This window comes from Rattus norvegicus, chromosome 14 (genome assembly GCF_036323735.1).
Source record: "Rattus norvegicus strain BN/NHsdMcwi chromosome 14, GRCr8, whole genome shotgun sequence".
In the NCBI taxonomy this organism is placed as follows: domain Eukaryota; kingdom Metazoa; phylum Chordata; class Mammalia; order Rodentia; family Muridae; genus Rattus; species Rattus norvegicus.
The window spans coordinates 106,811,068-106,828,078 of record NC_086032.1 but is presented as its reverse complement, the minus strand read 5'-3'; the positions used below and the strand labels follow the sequence as shown (position 1 = coordinate 106,828,078).

The 17,011-nt window shown below is 41.4% G+C and overlaps 1 protein-coding gene across 7 annotated transcripts in view; it reads right to left on the bottom strand.

Annotated features, from left to right (window-relative positions):
* The window catches only part of Efemp1 (EGF containing fibulin extracellular matrix protein 1), a 79,193-nt gene extending 62,883 nt beyond the window's left edge, over positions 1-16,310 (bottom strand). For 2 of the 7 annotated variants that reach the window (XM_008770457.4, XM_063273283.1), the window contains exons 1-4: positions 16,159-16,310; positions 14,898-14,987; positions 6,640-6,688; positions 6,113-6,499 (exon numbers count right to left, since the gene is read on the bottom strand). In XM_008770457.4, coding sequence (XP_008768679.1) covers positions 6,113-6,499; positions 6,640-6,688; positions 14,898-14,978 — 517 coding nt within the window. In that variant the 5' untranslated portion in view covers positions 14,979-14,987; positions 16,159-16,310. Of the gene's footprint in view, positions 1-6,112; positions 6,500-6,639; positions 6,689-14,897; positions 14,988-15,372; positions 15,453-15,540; positions 16,002-16,093 lie in introns of those variants that run through there. The other 5 variants (XM_008770456.4, XM_039092117.2, NM_001012039.1 and 2 more) reach the window with 5 other exon arrangements.
* Between the last annotated feature and the right edge of the window lie 701 nt (positions 16,311-17,011).

Sequence of the window (17,011 nt, the reverse complement as noted above, 5' to 3'; positions counted from 1 at the left end):
AAAATAGAATAAAAATCACCAAAATTCAGTTGAAAGTTGGCAAAAGAAAAAAAAGTATGACCTTCTCTCAAAGACCAACCAATCAGAGACAACAAATAGTTTCACTGGAACTGCCTTTACCTGATCAAATATCACTAATGTTAGATTGCCTCTCAGCTGTACTAGGATGGCTACCCATCCTGTTTCCTTTGGCATTTGGTGATTCCAGTAAACTGATGCCTTCAGTCTTAATATCATGGTAGTGTTGTTGTAAAAATATAAAAATAATATATGAATTGTTGTCTTTTACCTCACTAGGTCCAACACCGCGGTGCCCCAAGATATCTGCTAGATATCTTGACAGAAATACATCCCAACTCCTCGGCGACCCACTATCTACAGCCACTGCACACTTTCCTACACTCAAACCCTCACCTAAAAGAACACACAACACAATAATCTTAGATCCAATTGATAAGATATAATTGCCCACTTAAACATACAAAGCCCAGTACCATCCATCCCTTGAGAACATTAATAACAACCTGTAAATACATAGAGCGGAATCTTAACGTCCCCCGCCATATTGTCCTGCCACGGCTTCTCTCTCTCCCTCTCTCCTGTCTCTACCTTTCTGTCCTAGTTTCCTCCTCTTCCTTCAAACTTCTCTCCCACCCATCCTTCCATCCTTCCTTCTCATCCAATGACAGGCCTCCTTCTATCTTGTGCCTGCCTCACCTGTAGTATTGAAACACTGAAGTATCTTTTCACATTTTCTTTGGTGTTTTATATTACACACACACACACACACACACACACACACACACACACACACACACTCACACACACACGCACACACTCACACACACACACACTATCTGTAATATAAGATAGATTCTACCCTCTCGACTTGATTCTATAATCAGCTTTACAGGGTACCTTTACTGAGTTTATTTCTGTATTACATTTTTCATCACAATGATTCATTGATTGTGTGTGTGTGTGTGTGTGTGTGTGTGTGTGTGTGTGTGTGTGTGTGTGGGCATGTATGGGTACGACGTGGCCTATATATGGAGGTCAGAGGGCAACTTTTGGGAGTGACCTTTTTCCATTCACAATTAGGGATCCCGGGGATCAAACTCAGGTTGTTAAGAGTTGGTGACAAGTACCTTTATCCAGTGATCTTTCATTTTTAGTAGCCTTGTTCTTTTAATTAATTAGTAGTTGTACCTGTGAAAGGTCACCAAGTTAATGATATGTCCAAAGAAATGTGCAAAAATTATTTTGCACAAAACAAAAAGACCTGGAAAAACATGTAGAAAGGAGTAAGACATGTTTACAAAAAAAAAAAAAAAACCTCAATGGTAATTCAGTTGGCAGAAAATGTCTGTCACTGGTGTGGGCCAGCTGAAAACACTGTTTAAGACTAAAACAAAGCAGAGACCGTAGCACTTGCAAGATCTTAGTTTTGGATTATGTGATGAAGTATACCTCTTGAAATACATATGCAGAAAAATAATTTTGTACAATTATGACTCATATATAAGTTTTCATTTGTCTTCATCCAGCTGGCCATGGTAAACGTGTTTGGCTTAGTGGACACACTTAGGCAGCATTTAAAAGGGAGTAGAGAAGTTTATTAAAACAGAGGGCTCCTCAAACAGCATAATGATGTCAGGAATATAGGTCCTTGGAGCACATTATTGTTTTAAGCAGAGGTCTCCACACTTTCACACTGGTTATAAAACATTATTTTGTGCTGCTGGCTTGGAATGAGACTGCCATCCATCTGCAGGCAATTAGGAGTAGGGCTGTGTATTTGATTAGCTCAATAATAAACGGGCACAAGTGTGACTCGACTTATGTTAGTCAGATCCCTAGACAGATTATCCAGTTGTTATCATATGAAATAACCCATTTTATCAACAGTTAAGTAAATCTACATTTATGGGCACTTTGCAAAAGCAGGAGGTGGGAAGAAGGCCAACTAAAAAAGCCTTAAGTCATTAAAAACGTTTAACCGTGTTTTCCATAGTACAGACTCCGAGCACAAATTTTAGAAATTGCTAAATTATTCAGAACAGTTTAGGTGAAATATTCTGTGTATACATAAATAAATAGTTAAGTATTCATATTTTCCATAAGCAATTTGCCTAATAACTTTAATTTATAATTTTAAAAATCTAAATTTAGATTATATAGAGAACTAATAATTATGGTATTTTAATATGTGAAAAAAACTTTGTAAGGTAGTCTCTATCTTTTGGTATTATCATTAATTTCATAAACATAGATAAAGTTTCATCCAGTGACCTGAAAACATAGGCAAATGACTACTAAATTATCTAACTTTCCAATTAGACAGAGTATGTGACATGTTTATTACAATACTGTGAAATTATGCCCTACCTATAGGGCTAACAACTTTAAAAACTTTTCTTTTTATTAATTAAATATGTCTGTTCCTGTAAGTTTTAAAAAATGTTTTAAATTGGAGTAGTAGTATTTCATATTTCTTCCTCTCCTCCTTTCAGGCCATCCCAGGTACACTCCCCTGAAACCCTCCTATGACCTACCACTACTCCCAAACTGATAGCCTCTTTTTCTCTCATTTTTATTGTCACATATATAGGGTATATGTATATACATATGGATAAGTACAAGATGCTGAATCTGCTTTTGTTGATGGTGACTTTATGGTTTGAGGGTTGCCCACTCTGCATTGGACAATGAATAAAGGGGCACATCCCTAATAGACAGGAAATGAAAACAGGCTGCATGTTGGATAGATAATAAAAGTGTATTTCATGAACACAATGTGAAGAAAAATGAAATCACCCAATTTTCAGGTTAAGTGGGTGGACTAGGAAAGATTATCACAGTATTGCTCACATTACTTACTTTATTGAATAAGGTAACCCACACCCAAAAAGACACTGTAGCATGTTCTCACTCCTCTGTAATTCCTAGCTCCAAATCCTCAGATGTGAATACTGAACCTGGAGTTGTCATGGAGACCATAGCTGTTGGGAGTGGGTGGTGTGGAGTCTGGTGTGGGATGGATGCTAGGGCTTGATAGGGAATAGTAGGAAACAGGTGGTCTGATATGGAAAATGGAAAGATAGGGATGGAGCTCCAACTGGGGAGGATGGAGGTCAGAAAAGGAGGAACAAAGCACAAATAATACCAAGGTTGTTTGAAAAAGCAACAAGGAATTGTATTATTTTATATTTACATAAAATGATATAGAATACATGTGTGTGGCTCTGTCTCTGTCTCTGTCTCTCTCTCTCTGTCTCTCTCTCTCTGTCTCTCTGTCTCTCTCTCTCTCTCCCTGTATGTGTGTGTGTGTGTGTGTGTGTGTGTGTGTGTGTGTGTGTTTGTCTTAAAGGAAGTAAAAGCACTCAGGCTGTAGTGCTCCTGACCAGAATCACAAGCTAACAAGAACCTCAGTACAGGACATGAAAATCCTCCTTTTGAATGGTAGTCAGGGTAGTCCAAGTGACTGTCTAAATATATAGAATATTAATGTAGTCATGGGTTGCCTCTCAGCGGTTGAGGGTGGTCCCTATTGCTGAAGACACCACACAATTAATTAGAAAACACAACCAAGATGATTGGAGTTGGAGCTGGCCAGAAAGCCTCTTTACTGTGGTCTAGCTTCCATAGTACCAGAAAACACTATGCAAGTTTCAAAGAAAAGGAAGCAATTAAACAGTCCTACTCAGATGCAACACCTATGAACCATGACAAGGATCAGCCTAGAAATGTGTTCCTAAGGCACAATATGCGGTGCTTGAGTGTTGGTAGTAACCAGAAGCTGTTTAATTGGACTTAAGTCCACTAAAAAGGAGGAAAGATATGTCAATACTGTAAACCTAGCCAGCTTTCCAGGGCTAGTGGTGTCATGGGTATTAGAAAAGAGTTAACTACCACCACTTTGTTAGACCAGCACAATTCCTTCCTACGTTCAAAACAACTCTTACACCCACAGGTAAGTGTAGAAGTCTTTCTTTATAATAAATGGAGACCATCACAGAAAACCACATCTGGACACAGTGCAGCGATCAACAGATTGTGGTGAGCCCAGGCCTGGTGGATACATCTATTACACATCTCTTACAGCTCCAGCGGTAGATGCGGCGAAAAGATCGTTAGAACCAGAACACCAGGTTATCTGCTTTAGTCTCTCCTACAAATGGCCTAATAAACAAGGCTGGAACATTGCAATATCAGTGGGCATGTTAATATGGAAGGACAGAGGTTTCACGAGGTGCCACCCTAGACATAGAACTACGGGCAATGCGTCCAAATATTTTAAAGGAAAGTTAAATCAGATTTCACTTTCAGCATTTACAGTATATTTCTAATACACCCAACCTGTGCCTTAAATATATTTTATTCTAGAACTTCTTCATTCAGTTTTAGGCATTGTTCCTGGATTCAGCCAGAGGTGCCAGAGATGGATCATGAACAACTTTGGAAGTAATCAGTTCTTTATCTGTTCCTTTTTTCTTCAAGTACTCCTAAAGTATTCAATACCTAAAGGGCTAATAATAATTTAAAATGTAAAAACCTAAATAAATTCATAAAATCTTTTTTATCTCATAATAAAAGACCATCAAACCTTAAGCAAACTATTTAAATAGCTGAACTAAAAGATGATATATGTGAAATAAATTTAAGGTATTTTTCACCAGTATTCATCCAAATACATATAATTCTCATATAACCTCATCATTTTATTTCCTTGTCAAAATCCTAAATTAGATACCAGAATATCAAGCAGATGATAGCACATTCACCATCAATCCTGGGATCCTGGTTCATGACATTAACACAAAACAGATGCTGTTCTGATGATCCTCTGAAAGGTGACACCGTCGCAGCATGGGTAAGCTCTTTATGTGGGGCGACTTAAAATTTGCCCACAGAATATTAAATAATAAAAAACAGAGCATGGCCGGTTTCCTCAGTTCACTGAGATGCCATTTAAAAGCTCCTATCTCTATACTGAGGATAGAACAAAGCTCTGAATTGTTCCCCTAACCCTTGAGGTATTCATGACCTCATTCATGACCAGTCAGAAAAGTAGAGCTCCTAGACCCCGCCCATTGCTTAGTGTGTATGGTGATGCCAGACTGCCCATTCTATGAGGGACTACCCACTCAGCCCCTAGCATGTGAAAACAGTCTGAGATCTCCTATAACCCTTTCTCAATAAAAGAATCACCACACCAGCAGTTCTTAGAGGATTTGTCAAGAAAAAAATGCAAACAGTCCCTTAGCGCAGTCTAGTTAGCTAATACCTCACATGTCTTCAAAGGCCAAGATTCTTATCGCTTTGCTCACATGAGTCTGCAGCTGTTTCTAGAATACACAGTTATGTGTACCCTGTGAAAATAAACAGAAAGGCCCAGGCAGATGAGCCATGGTGCAAGTGATAGAAGTAAAATGTGCTGAAATGGGAACTTTAAAAGAAACAGCCATGTGAACACAGAGCCACTCTTTGAAGTGAAGTCAGAACCGTTTTTCTTTACTTTGGAGTGATGAAATTAAGTTAGTGGCAACTCCAACAACAAAGAAGTTTGAGAAACCAAGAGGGGACATTTATAGAGTGGGTTGAAAGCACAATTTCAAGTTCCAAACAAACCACCCAACACCTCTACTGACAGCTATGACTCTGGCAACCCCTGCTCCAGGGTAAAAGTCAGCTCTGTCCTTAACACCTGTATGACCTCCAGTTCTCAAACTTGGCTGCATACTGGAACCACCCTGGGAGTTTTAAGAAACACTGATACCTAGAATTCATCCTCTGGAGTGTTATTTAATTGTGCTAGGGTGTAGTTTGGACCCTAAGAAGCTTTAAAAGGCTCATGAGGGATTATAAATAGAGCAGCTGAGGTTGGGAACTACTGATGAATTTTCTGATGCATAGCTTCCTCATTTGTAAAATAATGACATCCAGCGGCGCACACTTTTTAGGATTATTTTGACAGTGAAATATGCTACTGCAGACAAAACACTTAGCACCATGTTCTGTGTGGAAAGCCCTTGATAAATGCAAGCTATTGCACCCTCACCAGGAGGTGCGCTTGGGCAAGAACTTCCTTGTCAATACAAGCCATGCTCACCTTGGCACACATTATGCTCACTCTGTTCATAGCCTGCTGCACACTGGATCCGGTGGGAAGGGTTGGAAGGGATGCGCTGAGGGTCAGCCGGGTTCCTCCGAATGACGAAGTTATTTCGGCCTGTCTGAACTTCAGGACCAGCAACTGCAGTAGCACTGGCTATGAAGCCACCCCCAGGGATCACACCACTGGTAGCCATGCTCCTGGCAGCTATGGTCCCAGTGGCAGCACCCGACGATGCTTCGGCAGCTGGTGTTTCTTGCTGAGGCTGTTCGTTATTGACAATAATTTGGGCTGTTTTAGGAAGGCAGAGGTATCCTCCATAGTGGTTGACACATTTCATTCCACCTTTGCAAGCATCTGGTACAATGTCACACTCATCAATATCTGTGGTCAGTAATAAAATAAGTCAGCAGTCTTCTCAGAGGGTAGAGAGTGGTATACCACACATGGATAAAGAGAAGAGGACCCTGTGAGATGGACACAGGGGACTGCTTTTGGATAGGAAGCCTTAGAAGCAAACTTACCTTTGCACTGCTGTCTTACAGGGTCCCATTCATATCCATCGGTGCATTGCTGAAAAGAAAATGTCAAACATGGGACCAGGAGACAACGAGTGACTTCCCTAAGAGGCTATCTATCATAAGAGCTTTATTCTGAGGGTTGGAATCCGAGGGAAATGAGCTGGGTGGTCAGTTCCACATCCTTCCCTTGGAGACAAGTCTGTCTTAAAAGCTCAGGGGTCCCTTATCGTCCTTTCACTGGCCTAAATCCTTGGTGTGTCCACCACTATCCTTTTGGAGTTCTTTCTTGAGACTGGTCTAGTATTTCTGATTGATTATTTTATTTCTCTCATTTACTTTTTAAATTTTACAAAAACAAATACTGAAAAAAGACTAGCTGGGCTCCCTATCTTCTCCCGTCCTGAGTTCTTGCATCTTCTCTAAATCTTCCTGAGCACTGGAGCATTGGAACCCAGCTCACTGCTACTCAGGTCCTGCCAGTGGTCGGTAGCTGTTCCTCTCTCCATCCTCAGGCTAAGGCAGTCCAACTTGTCAGGGGTCACTAGGATATTACCACATGAAAGACAGAAATTAACTGAATGCTCTCCATAGCTTCTAGTTCATACATTCTTTTCCCAAAACATAATGCAATGCTCTTCCTCTGGCACTGCCTTGTAGGAATGAGAGGCACCCTGGCAGCTTGACTGCACTGTGCACTACTCATCAACTGCTTGGCCTGGAAACTTTCTTCTTCCTCTGAAACCTATCTGAAGGAACCACCCTCACTCTGCCATGTGGGTCTGAGCTTTCCTGAGGTCCCCCAAATGCTACTTATATGCCCTGGGCCCTGAAATTTTAGAGCCCTGGACCTGCTATGTCTGCCTGATAACCTCTCTCCTCCTAATTATCTCAGTATTTCTCTTTGAACCTCAAAGATTAGAACATTTATAGCAGTTCTGTGACTCAGAAGGAGGTACCATGGAAACAGAGCATCCTTTGAGGATCCCATTGCTGTGATTTCTCCATCCCAACACTCTCTATTCTCCATTGGTGAGGGGTTTGGGTTCTCCAGGGACTCTGTCTGTTGACTTCTGTTTAAAACTTTGGCTCTGGGTCAGATGTTCCCTGAGTTTATATTGGACTCCCTGGCCCTAAAACAGCTGAGTCTAAAGAGACTTATTTTCTGCTTTGTTTTTACTCCTTAAGACATCTGTTGTACCTCCAGAAGGAAGTTGAAGGGTTACTAGGATGCTGGTGTCCACTGGACCTGATAAACTTTCTGAAAGCCTCTTAATGGAGAAATATTTATTTCAAAGTTCTTCCAGACTCAGGTAACTTCATACAGTGCAATGATAAGTAGTTAAGAGACTTCTGTTATCTGATCCCTTGTATACTTCAGGAACTCCCTCTCTGACAATCTATACTTCCTTTGAAATCATTCTGCTGAAAGTCTACTCTCAAAACCTCTTTTTCTGGCTGAGAATGACAGTTTTTCACTGTGGGAGATAACAGATCTGCTTCCTTTGTAGCCAGGCTCTCTGCTCTGACCATTGTGAGAACAGGGCCTGTCTTTCCTATAATGCTGTCACCATAGTCTCTTTCCTGGCCCCTCCTCCATCCTGGCACTTCTGTCCCGTCTCTGCTGCCATGTCCTTTGCTCTGAGGGCTTCTCAGTACATTCTTCCCACTTCCCTCTGTTTCCCACTTCCCATATGAGCAATTACTCCAAGGCCTTTGTTCTCCACGTGTGGGGCCCACCAGGATTTCCCTCCAGAGTTGCTGAGGAATTGGGCAGAACCAACTGTTGCTGGTTTACTGGCAACTCGACAATCAACAGGCTCCTAAACGTTGTCCATATTCTCTAGATTCTCTTCCCACCTTCCTTTTCCCTTCCAGTCTCCAGGAACTATAAACCTGAGACACAAGGTCTGGATCCTGCCCACACCCCTTTGGTCTCCTGCAGCTCGTAGCCACAGGTATGTTCTACAGCAGTCTGCTCAGACACAGAACTTCAATCTCTGCTTTTCCTCTCTCTGTGATTAAATGTAACCAGGTAACTTCAGTGTGTTGGCATTTTATTTATACACTACCGATTTTTCTTGCTTGTGTTCATAAGTGTCACATGCATGTAAGTTATCTTTCTCTGATTTTCTATATTCCAAGGGAAAATTTAAATAGAACCCACAGGGGGCATTTCTGAATGACCCCTGTGCTTGGTTACATAATAAATGTAATTTCTCCTTCATAGTGGGCTTATGGAGATCACCATGTTATCTGTACTTACGACAGATACTCAGATTACAATGTACATGTTTTCTGTTTCAAATATGATTTCTTAAGTTTTCATTTAAGAGATACTTGCTTTTGAGATTTTATTAAAAGTTAGACCTAAAACGCCTTTAGATTAAAAAGGAGATTTAAAAGTTATGTGTATAACATGTATAGTTGGTAATGAAGATGAAAAATGGGGTAATGCCTTTAGACAAAAATGATTTTTTATGGAAAATTTATAAAGGACACTCATAATATAGTTAAAACTTAACTATGCTCAAAATTCCAAGCATTAAACTAAAATCAATGCCTAGTTCTCTCTCTCTCTCTCTCTCTCTCTCTCTCTCTCTCTCTCTTTGTATGTCTTTCTCTAATTACAGCAATATGTTTTCCTTGAGCATTTTTCTATTTTTCATTCCACCTGTGTGTGTGGAATGCATGTATGTGTCTTAAGTTGCACACCTGTAGGTGTATGTAGGTGTATGCATACATGTATGTGGGGGCCTGATGTTGATGCCAGGCATCATCTAATTTATGTTTCTACTATATTTAATAAGGCAGAATCTATCAATCAAACCCAGAGCTCCCTGATATGGGTAGTCTCACTAGCCAGCTTGCACTGGTGAATCTCTGAGCACTTCCTTCCCAAGGCTAGAATTACAGATAGACTGCCATGTTTGCCCAGCACTCATGTAGAGATCCAAACTGTTGTGTTTACATTTGCATAGGAAATGCTTAATGCCTGAGCCATCTCCCAAGCCTTTAGCTTCCTTAAATATTGATTTTATCTTAATAAAATAAGATAAATAAATATTTATCTTAATAAAATCTTTATAAAAGCTAGATTAGGGATTTATTTAATTAATTTTAATGTGTATGTATGTGGGCTTAAATGTGCCATGGCTCATATCTGGAAGTTGGAGGGCAACCCTTGGGGCTTATTCTGATAGACAGACAACTAAATCTATTTACAAATTGAGTCCTTTATGCAATTTCACTGTAGCTATGACCCTCAGTTTTCTAGATGGATAATTAATTAAACAAGCAACCACCACTAATAAATGTGTTTCCACTGTAAGTCCATGCAAAGTGTGGGAATCAAGGACAATCAGATGATCTCAGTAGTCAAAAGAAGACCCCTCCCGCCTAACCTGGAGGTAAGCATCACACTTCTTAATTTGTTGTATGTAGAAGATACTTGAAGTTTAGCTTGATACAGTCCTAGAACTAAGGCTGTAGGTTAAGATTATACTGGGCCCTTCATTTGATCATGATTTTGATATAACTGTTTACTCAGACTCCCTATCCTACTTGTACAAAGTTCACATCTTTAAAAATCTCAAATATTTTCACTGTCTTTGAAAAAGATTAAAGAAACCTAATTCGAAATAGGTCAAAATTTATTTTAAATCTTCCAAAGAAACTGTATTTGTAGGATTCCTATCATGTAATCCAAATTCTTCGAGCCAAACTTTAACTTTTTCAAATTAAAAAAAAGATAAAGAAGAAAAGTATTAACTGAGTCCAGCCACCTAGATTACTACTCTTCTGCCTTGATTCAATCTACTACAGTTGGAAATAACTAAACGTTCAAAATTACCCTTTCTGGAATACACTAGAACAACTGTTTCCTTCATTTGGTAGCTTTACTTCAAGATGTACTATGTTTTTGATTATATTAATATGAGACATAGTACTGCTGTTACAATAGATATAGCGGATAGGACAAAAAGCAGAGCAGGTCATAATGGCTAATTGGTTAATATGGTCTGGGAATTTCTTCCTCCATAACTTTGGTAATCACTTCTCTCTCTCCAAAAGACTCATCTTCCTAACTATTCGGCCTGAATTTCATCAGATTCTAAAAAAATGACCTCCCTGGCAGTGTGACACATGGAATGATATTTTTCGCATTCCCTCAAAAGTTATACCTGTGCCACTATAACTTCAGAAGTAATGTCTGTGTTGTCAGGATGTCAGCAGTGAATATCGACAAACCCAAGACCAAAGTTTTGTCAGGGGATCTTTTAGTCTCTCTAACCCCATGATACCCCACCAGTCAGCAGCAGATGCCAGATGGTGCCTAGTATCTCAACTCCCTCTACATAAGGTTATTCTCTCAATTCCTTTTATATAAGTAAAAAGGCTGAGAATATTAGAACCCAGACTAGCTGCTGCCTCTGTAACTGTGTCTCCTTGTGCCCTATGTATGTATCATAGTTCATTCTATATACAGACCTTAGGCTAACAGACTCAAAGCAATCAGGGGCTACTGAGGACACACCCTATATGATAGTTACACATAAGTTAAATGTTCGTCCACCCCATTCTCAATATTCTACCCTTAATATCACATTTCTTCTGCAAAATTCAAGACTTTCTCTCCTCCCCTGCTGCCCATGAAACAGAGCAAGCTTGACTACAGTACTATATACTGTGTGTGTACTATGCGCTCATCACCCACATGGCCTCGCAGCCCCTGCCTGATGAAACCTGTCCTGCATAATGAACGTTGTCCAATCTGCCACATGACCTTGATCATGCCAGAGAGCCTCCACCATGCTGTCTGTCTGTCTGTCTACAGCATTAGTGCCTGAAATTTCCTCAAAACCTCTGCCATGCTGCTATCCTTCTGTCCATCTGTAGCATTAATACCTTCTAGTCTGTTTCTTATACAAAAGAGTGATCTGCCTCAGTGCCTCCTTTACACTTTGAACCCACACTAGGTACTCTCACTCAGTTTAGAGCTTTCCTGACATTCTAATTTCTCTTTCACTCCCTGCTCTGTCCTTAGCTCTAGTTCTTCACTGAACAACCACTGAGTAGATTCTCATACTGAGTATTTTTAGGGCTGGCAGCTCATGGGTCAGAAGAGCATGTGGGTAGAGGGCAAATTGTACTGAAGTATCAGCAGCATGGCAGATGCTTTTGTGTAGACAAGAAAGTCCTTGCAGAGAAAGAGAGAGTGAACTAAGCCTTATTGAATGAGGATTCCCTCCACCCCATGCACACACCCAGGGAGATGTGGGAATTCTTGGAATGGGGATCATTATGAACAGAGTCATAAAACTATTGAAGAGGGAATGAGTTCTGGTAGGGGCCGAGGTCAGGAAGGCAGGCTGGGCTGAATCCAGAAAGCCTTTCATTGAGAGTGAGGAACTAGATTCTGTCTTGAAGGCCAGGTTGTACTGGGCCTCTGAATTACTTGGGGTGCTGTTTGAAGGGGATTCTAGCTCTCAAGGATCTGACTCTGTCAACCTAGATAGGATGCCTGGAATCTGGTTCTTCATAAGCACTTCAGACAGTACTCATGCAGGTTGTCAATTACATCCTGAGAAGCATCCTAGAGGAGATAAGCCTCTGCAGAGACTTAAAGCTCAGGAAATAGTTTAATTCATATGGCATCTGAGGAAGTCATAGTGAAGAAGATGCTTCAAGGGAGACTGAAACTGGAGTAGGCAAGTTCATTTACTAGAAGTGGTAACTGATAAGTCAACTGTTTTAGTGATGCTGGAGACCTACCAGGGTGAAAACTCAACTCATGTTATCCCACATATCAATTCCTCTTAGCTTTCCTAACACTGTTTTGGGGCACCTAACTGAGACATAGTACTACTTATGTACGAGCCAGGAGACTCAGCTTTGGTATCTCCACTTATCTCCTTTCAAATTCTCTTATCTATACAGTTACCATATTGATGCACACCTTCCTGGCCTCAGAAAGGAGCAAGACTCCTTCTGCTCATATTTTGTGAAGCAGGCATTCTGGTTAGATTTGCTTTCCCACCTATGAGCTCATGGAGGCCTCAGACACACACAGGTCTCCTTTCCCATCTGCTTGACTTGTCTCACATCACCTCCTAGGCGTTTCTTCATGGCTATTCCAGACCTGCCTTAGAACAACCTGAGCCCAGAACCTCCATCAAGACACAGCCTTAGGTTATTCTCTTTTATATTAGCACTGACATTATCTACCTCTGCCTTTTCTCTTTCTTTGGTGATTTGTATAATCTATGATAATGTTATTTCAAAGAGTTGAAGTTTTCAATGATATCTTCCCTGATATAGAAGGCTGAATTGTCTCAGTAAACAAATGACATAAACTTCTTTAGATAGTGAAAGAATTGCTTATGTAGGTATTTGTCCAATAGTAGGTTAGTGAACCCTATCTCTCATGTGGAAGGGGAATATGAGACTGCCTGTTTTATAGACACCTTAGAAGGTTAGTGGACCCTACTTCTCATATGGAAGGGAAATGTAAGTCTGCCTGTTTTATATACACCATTTTCTCAAACCATGGCAGCTCATTTGAATACTTACAGGATAAATACGGAAGACTTATAGTTTGTCTTAGGTATTTAGCATGTTGATTGGTGCATTGGTTCATTTAACACGGCTCTACTATTAAGGCTAGCCTGAAGATAGTTTCCCAACTTCTCTTCAGTCTGAAGTCAAGGGGATAACCTTTCTGTTCTTCCACTCTGGCATCCATCAGCAGGATCTTGGCACTTATCTCATACTGAGGTGATTAAGAATCACCCCTGGTCCTTTAGCCATTTGTTATTGGGCATACAAGTCTTTAAAAAGAATAGACTTAATCTGTCATCTCTTAGCACAAAAAGGGCATCATATCTGGAAGGCCTTCATAGTAACAGTCCTAAAACTGAAGGGCTTAACCCACAATGGATGCTTTCTACTCAAAACAAATAAGATGTAGGTGATTGGGAAACAGAGGAGGCATGAGATAAGCAATAGTATCTGCTTAGGAGACGAAGACAGAAGACCATGCATTCAAGGCCAGACTGGGCTACATAGTGAGTTCCAAGACAGTGTATCAGAAAAGGAGTAAACTCTTTTATTAGATGAATCTACAAGTAGACAGTTTAATCCTAGCTCACTGAGAGGGCAGTAAGTTTAACCTGAATAACAAAACATCCTCATTTGAAGATAAATGGCACATGTTTTAATTTTCCTTTATTTTAATGTTAAATTAACACAATACTTTGACTCATTGATTTTTATTTACAGTTGTTCTGAACAGCAGAAGGGAACATCTGCTGAATGGGTAATACTATTCTAGGGATAACATGATGCAAAAGTGAGATAATGTTTATTATTAGTAATTGATATTAGCTCACTTCTGAGTTTTACTCTAAAAACATTTGCATTCTTTTGAATAGGATTACTTAATTTTAAGAATTGGAAAGAAGTGGGAAAATGTGTTTTCCATATGCTCACCCGGGACAAATGTCATTCATCTGAGAACACTTACCTTGAGTTAGAAAACAACACAGAGGAACTGGCCTCACCCCAGTCAGGTAAGCCCTGCTTTGCCCCCTACTGTCAGGTATATTTTGGGCAGTGGGAGGGGTCAGATGATATTTTAAATATTTTATTCAACATTGGTTATACTGATGCAACTAACTGACCAAATGTGACTGAAAATTGCCAGAGATGCAGATAGAAGTTGCAAGACCAGGATGCACACAGTGTGTTTTAAATCTACTTTAGCAAATGCTGTCTCCCAGTGACAGGTAAACTATCTGTAGTATTCCTACATGAATAGATAGCCTTCATGAATCCGAGAAGGAGCACTTCACGGGGATAGGCACAGATGAGAACTTATAAAATACACTTTTATTTGATCTGAGTGTTACTCTGCACGAACCAATTGCATCTGAATGTACCCAGGCATCCAGAGTCCTCAAACCCATCAATTCATTGAGTGGTTAGAAACATGCAGCTTACATAGATTTGAATTTTAATAGAGTCAATTTTTGGCTTTGTACAAACCATTCTAGTTTGATTCCTACCCCAGCTGGTGAGCTAAACGCACCTTTGAAAGGACCCAGAGCAATTTATCAGGAATCTTAAATCTGAATCATCTTAAAGTGTTGTTTAATTTATTTTGCTTCACAGAGTACTGCCTACTTACCCTGGCAGAAACTGGTCAAGTCTTGTATCATAGACTACCACTCAATACACTCCAATACAATTCCATCACCTCTTACCGTGTATGTAATGGTTTCCTCCGTGACCTGTGACTTGACCAGAGCCAGAGTCAGCATAGTTAGGAAAACTGTTTGCAACATCGTGATTCTCTAAGGGAAATGGGACAAAGAGACGTTTAGTATTAGCTACACAGAAAATCCAAACTTTATCAGTGAAGAAACAGGCAAAAAAAAAAAGGAGTGTGGGAAGCCCAAGATACCTAATTTCCAGTCTGCTATCTCACCCCCACCCCAGCCAACAAATAAGCAAGACAGGAGAAGAAGCTACTGCAGAACTGTATTACTTCATTCCAACCATCCTGTACCAGGGTTGTTCGGCGTGTGTTTATACTACTCATTAGGCTCCAGGAAACAACAGTAGTCAAAGGGGATAGAGAATGTGATCATTTCCATCCCTTTGTCCCCTCGGAAGTGGAAATAGGGCCGCAGCATCTGTCTGTTTTTGGAAACTGTAGAGTGCCCATGCAAGGCTCACCTCTAGCTGAAGTTCCGTGCCCAGCTCAGCAAAAGATACCTGCAAACCAGTACAGTCACGTGGCCGCAGACTTTATTGCCCTTTAAGAAAAGTTCAAAATACCCAAACAAAACTGGAAGAGCGATCTCTTAGTTCCTGATAGAATACCCTACAGGGATTCACACTCACCGCAGGGTGACTTCTCTAGTCCCCACCCTTAAAGCTCCATTTCCATCCGCGCGCGCTCACGTACAACTTTGTTTCCAAGCTCAGGACTTCGGAGACCAGCAGCTCAAAGTCGCTGATCCCTTGTTCCATCGTTCTCAGGTCTCAAAATGTGCTATGCATAGGCTCTAGGCTGTCTAAGGTCGGACTTCAGACCGCTTTGCAGCACTGGGTACCAATTTTGAGGTGCCTAGCCTGGTGTCTGCAGGGCAGTGAGCTCAGCATTCTTAGATGCAAGCTACTAGGCGCCTGCCAGCAGGAATTGCTGAGCCCTTTAACTTTTAGCCAGCCTCTGGGCAATCCAGGTGCCTTTCAAGTACATCAGTCGCTGAACCTAGAGACCATGGTCACCAGCAAAACTCTCTGTGTTGAGAATCAGCTCGCATACTCTGCCCATCCCAACAAATGTCACCCAAGTACTAGCACAAACTGACAGATTGCTATCCCAGACCCGCACCTCCACCTCCATCTTCTCTGCCCAGTTGCACAGTCAGGGACAGTTCTTGGGTCAACCCACCACACTTCCCGGTACAGTCCCTGCCGGTACAATGCACTTCTGCGACCTTGGCTGGGGGCTCCTACCTGCGGGGAGCCGCGCGGCAATCCAGCCCCGGCAGCGAAGGAGTGCGCAGGGGAGGGCAGTCTGGTGGGTCTGAACTGGCGAGGTCTGGCAGCAGCAGCAGCCACAGGAGGAGGAGAAAGGGAGGAGAAGTAGGGCGAAGGGGGGCGGAGGAGAGAGAGGGAGGCGCAAGCGCCCTGCCCAGGCTTCCAACCATGCGGGAAGGCGCGCCTCTTGGCTTGGGGTCTGGGGGCCCAGCTGTCTTCTGCAGTAGGCCCCTTGGTCCCCTGATTCACAGGAATTTGAGATACAAGAGCTGTCTAAATATCACTCCCGTCGAGCTTTTAGGCTCTACAGGAATGGCTTAAATTCCTTTTTATCTCAACAAGTGATTCCTGGGAGAGTAAATTAAGGCTATTAACAGAACTGGTCCTTTATTTTTCATCTCGGATTTTTATTTTTGGAGGGGAGGTGCGTTCTGTCTGCTTTCTCAAATGGTGAAAGGTGAAAATGAATGCATTCTGGGCCTACCAGGTGCTAGGTGTTAGGAGTGGACCAAGTGGAACTCATCCTAACAAAATATATGCCATCCTGGGGTATGTGCCGTTCCCCCCACCCTGTGTGTGTGTGTGTGTGTGTGTGTGCGCGCGCATGTTGCATGTGAGCATGTGTGCGTGCTGCATGTGTACATGTATGCACGCATGTGTGTGCGTGCGTGTGTAATGTGCTAGTCTTTTAACTCATCTCCTTCTTGTCTCATCTACGGTTTCTTATTTCTCCGGATTACTGCCCATCCAAAGTTAAGTTAGGCATTTTTCTTGCATCTTCCATAATAATGGTGGAATTTCAGGAATCTGAAGAGAGAATCCCCCACCC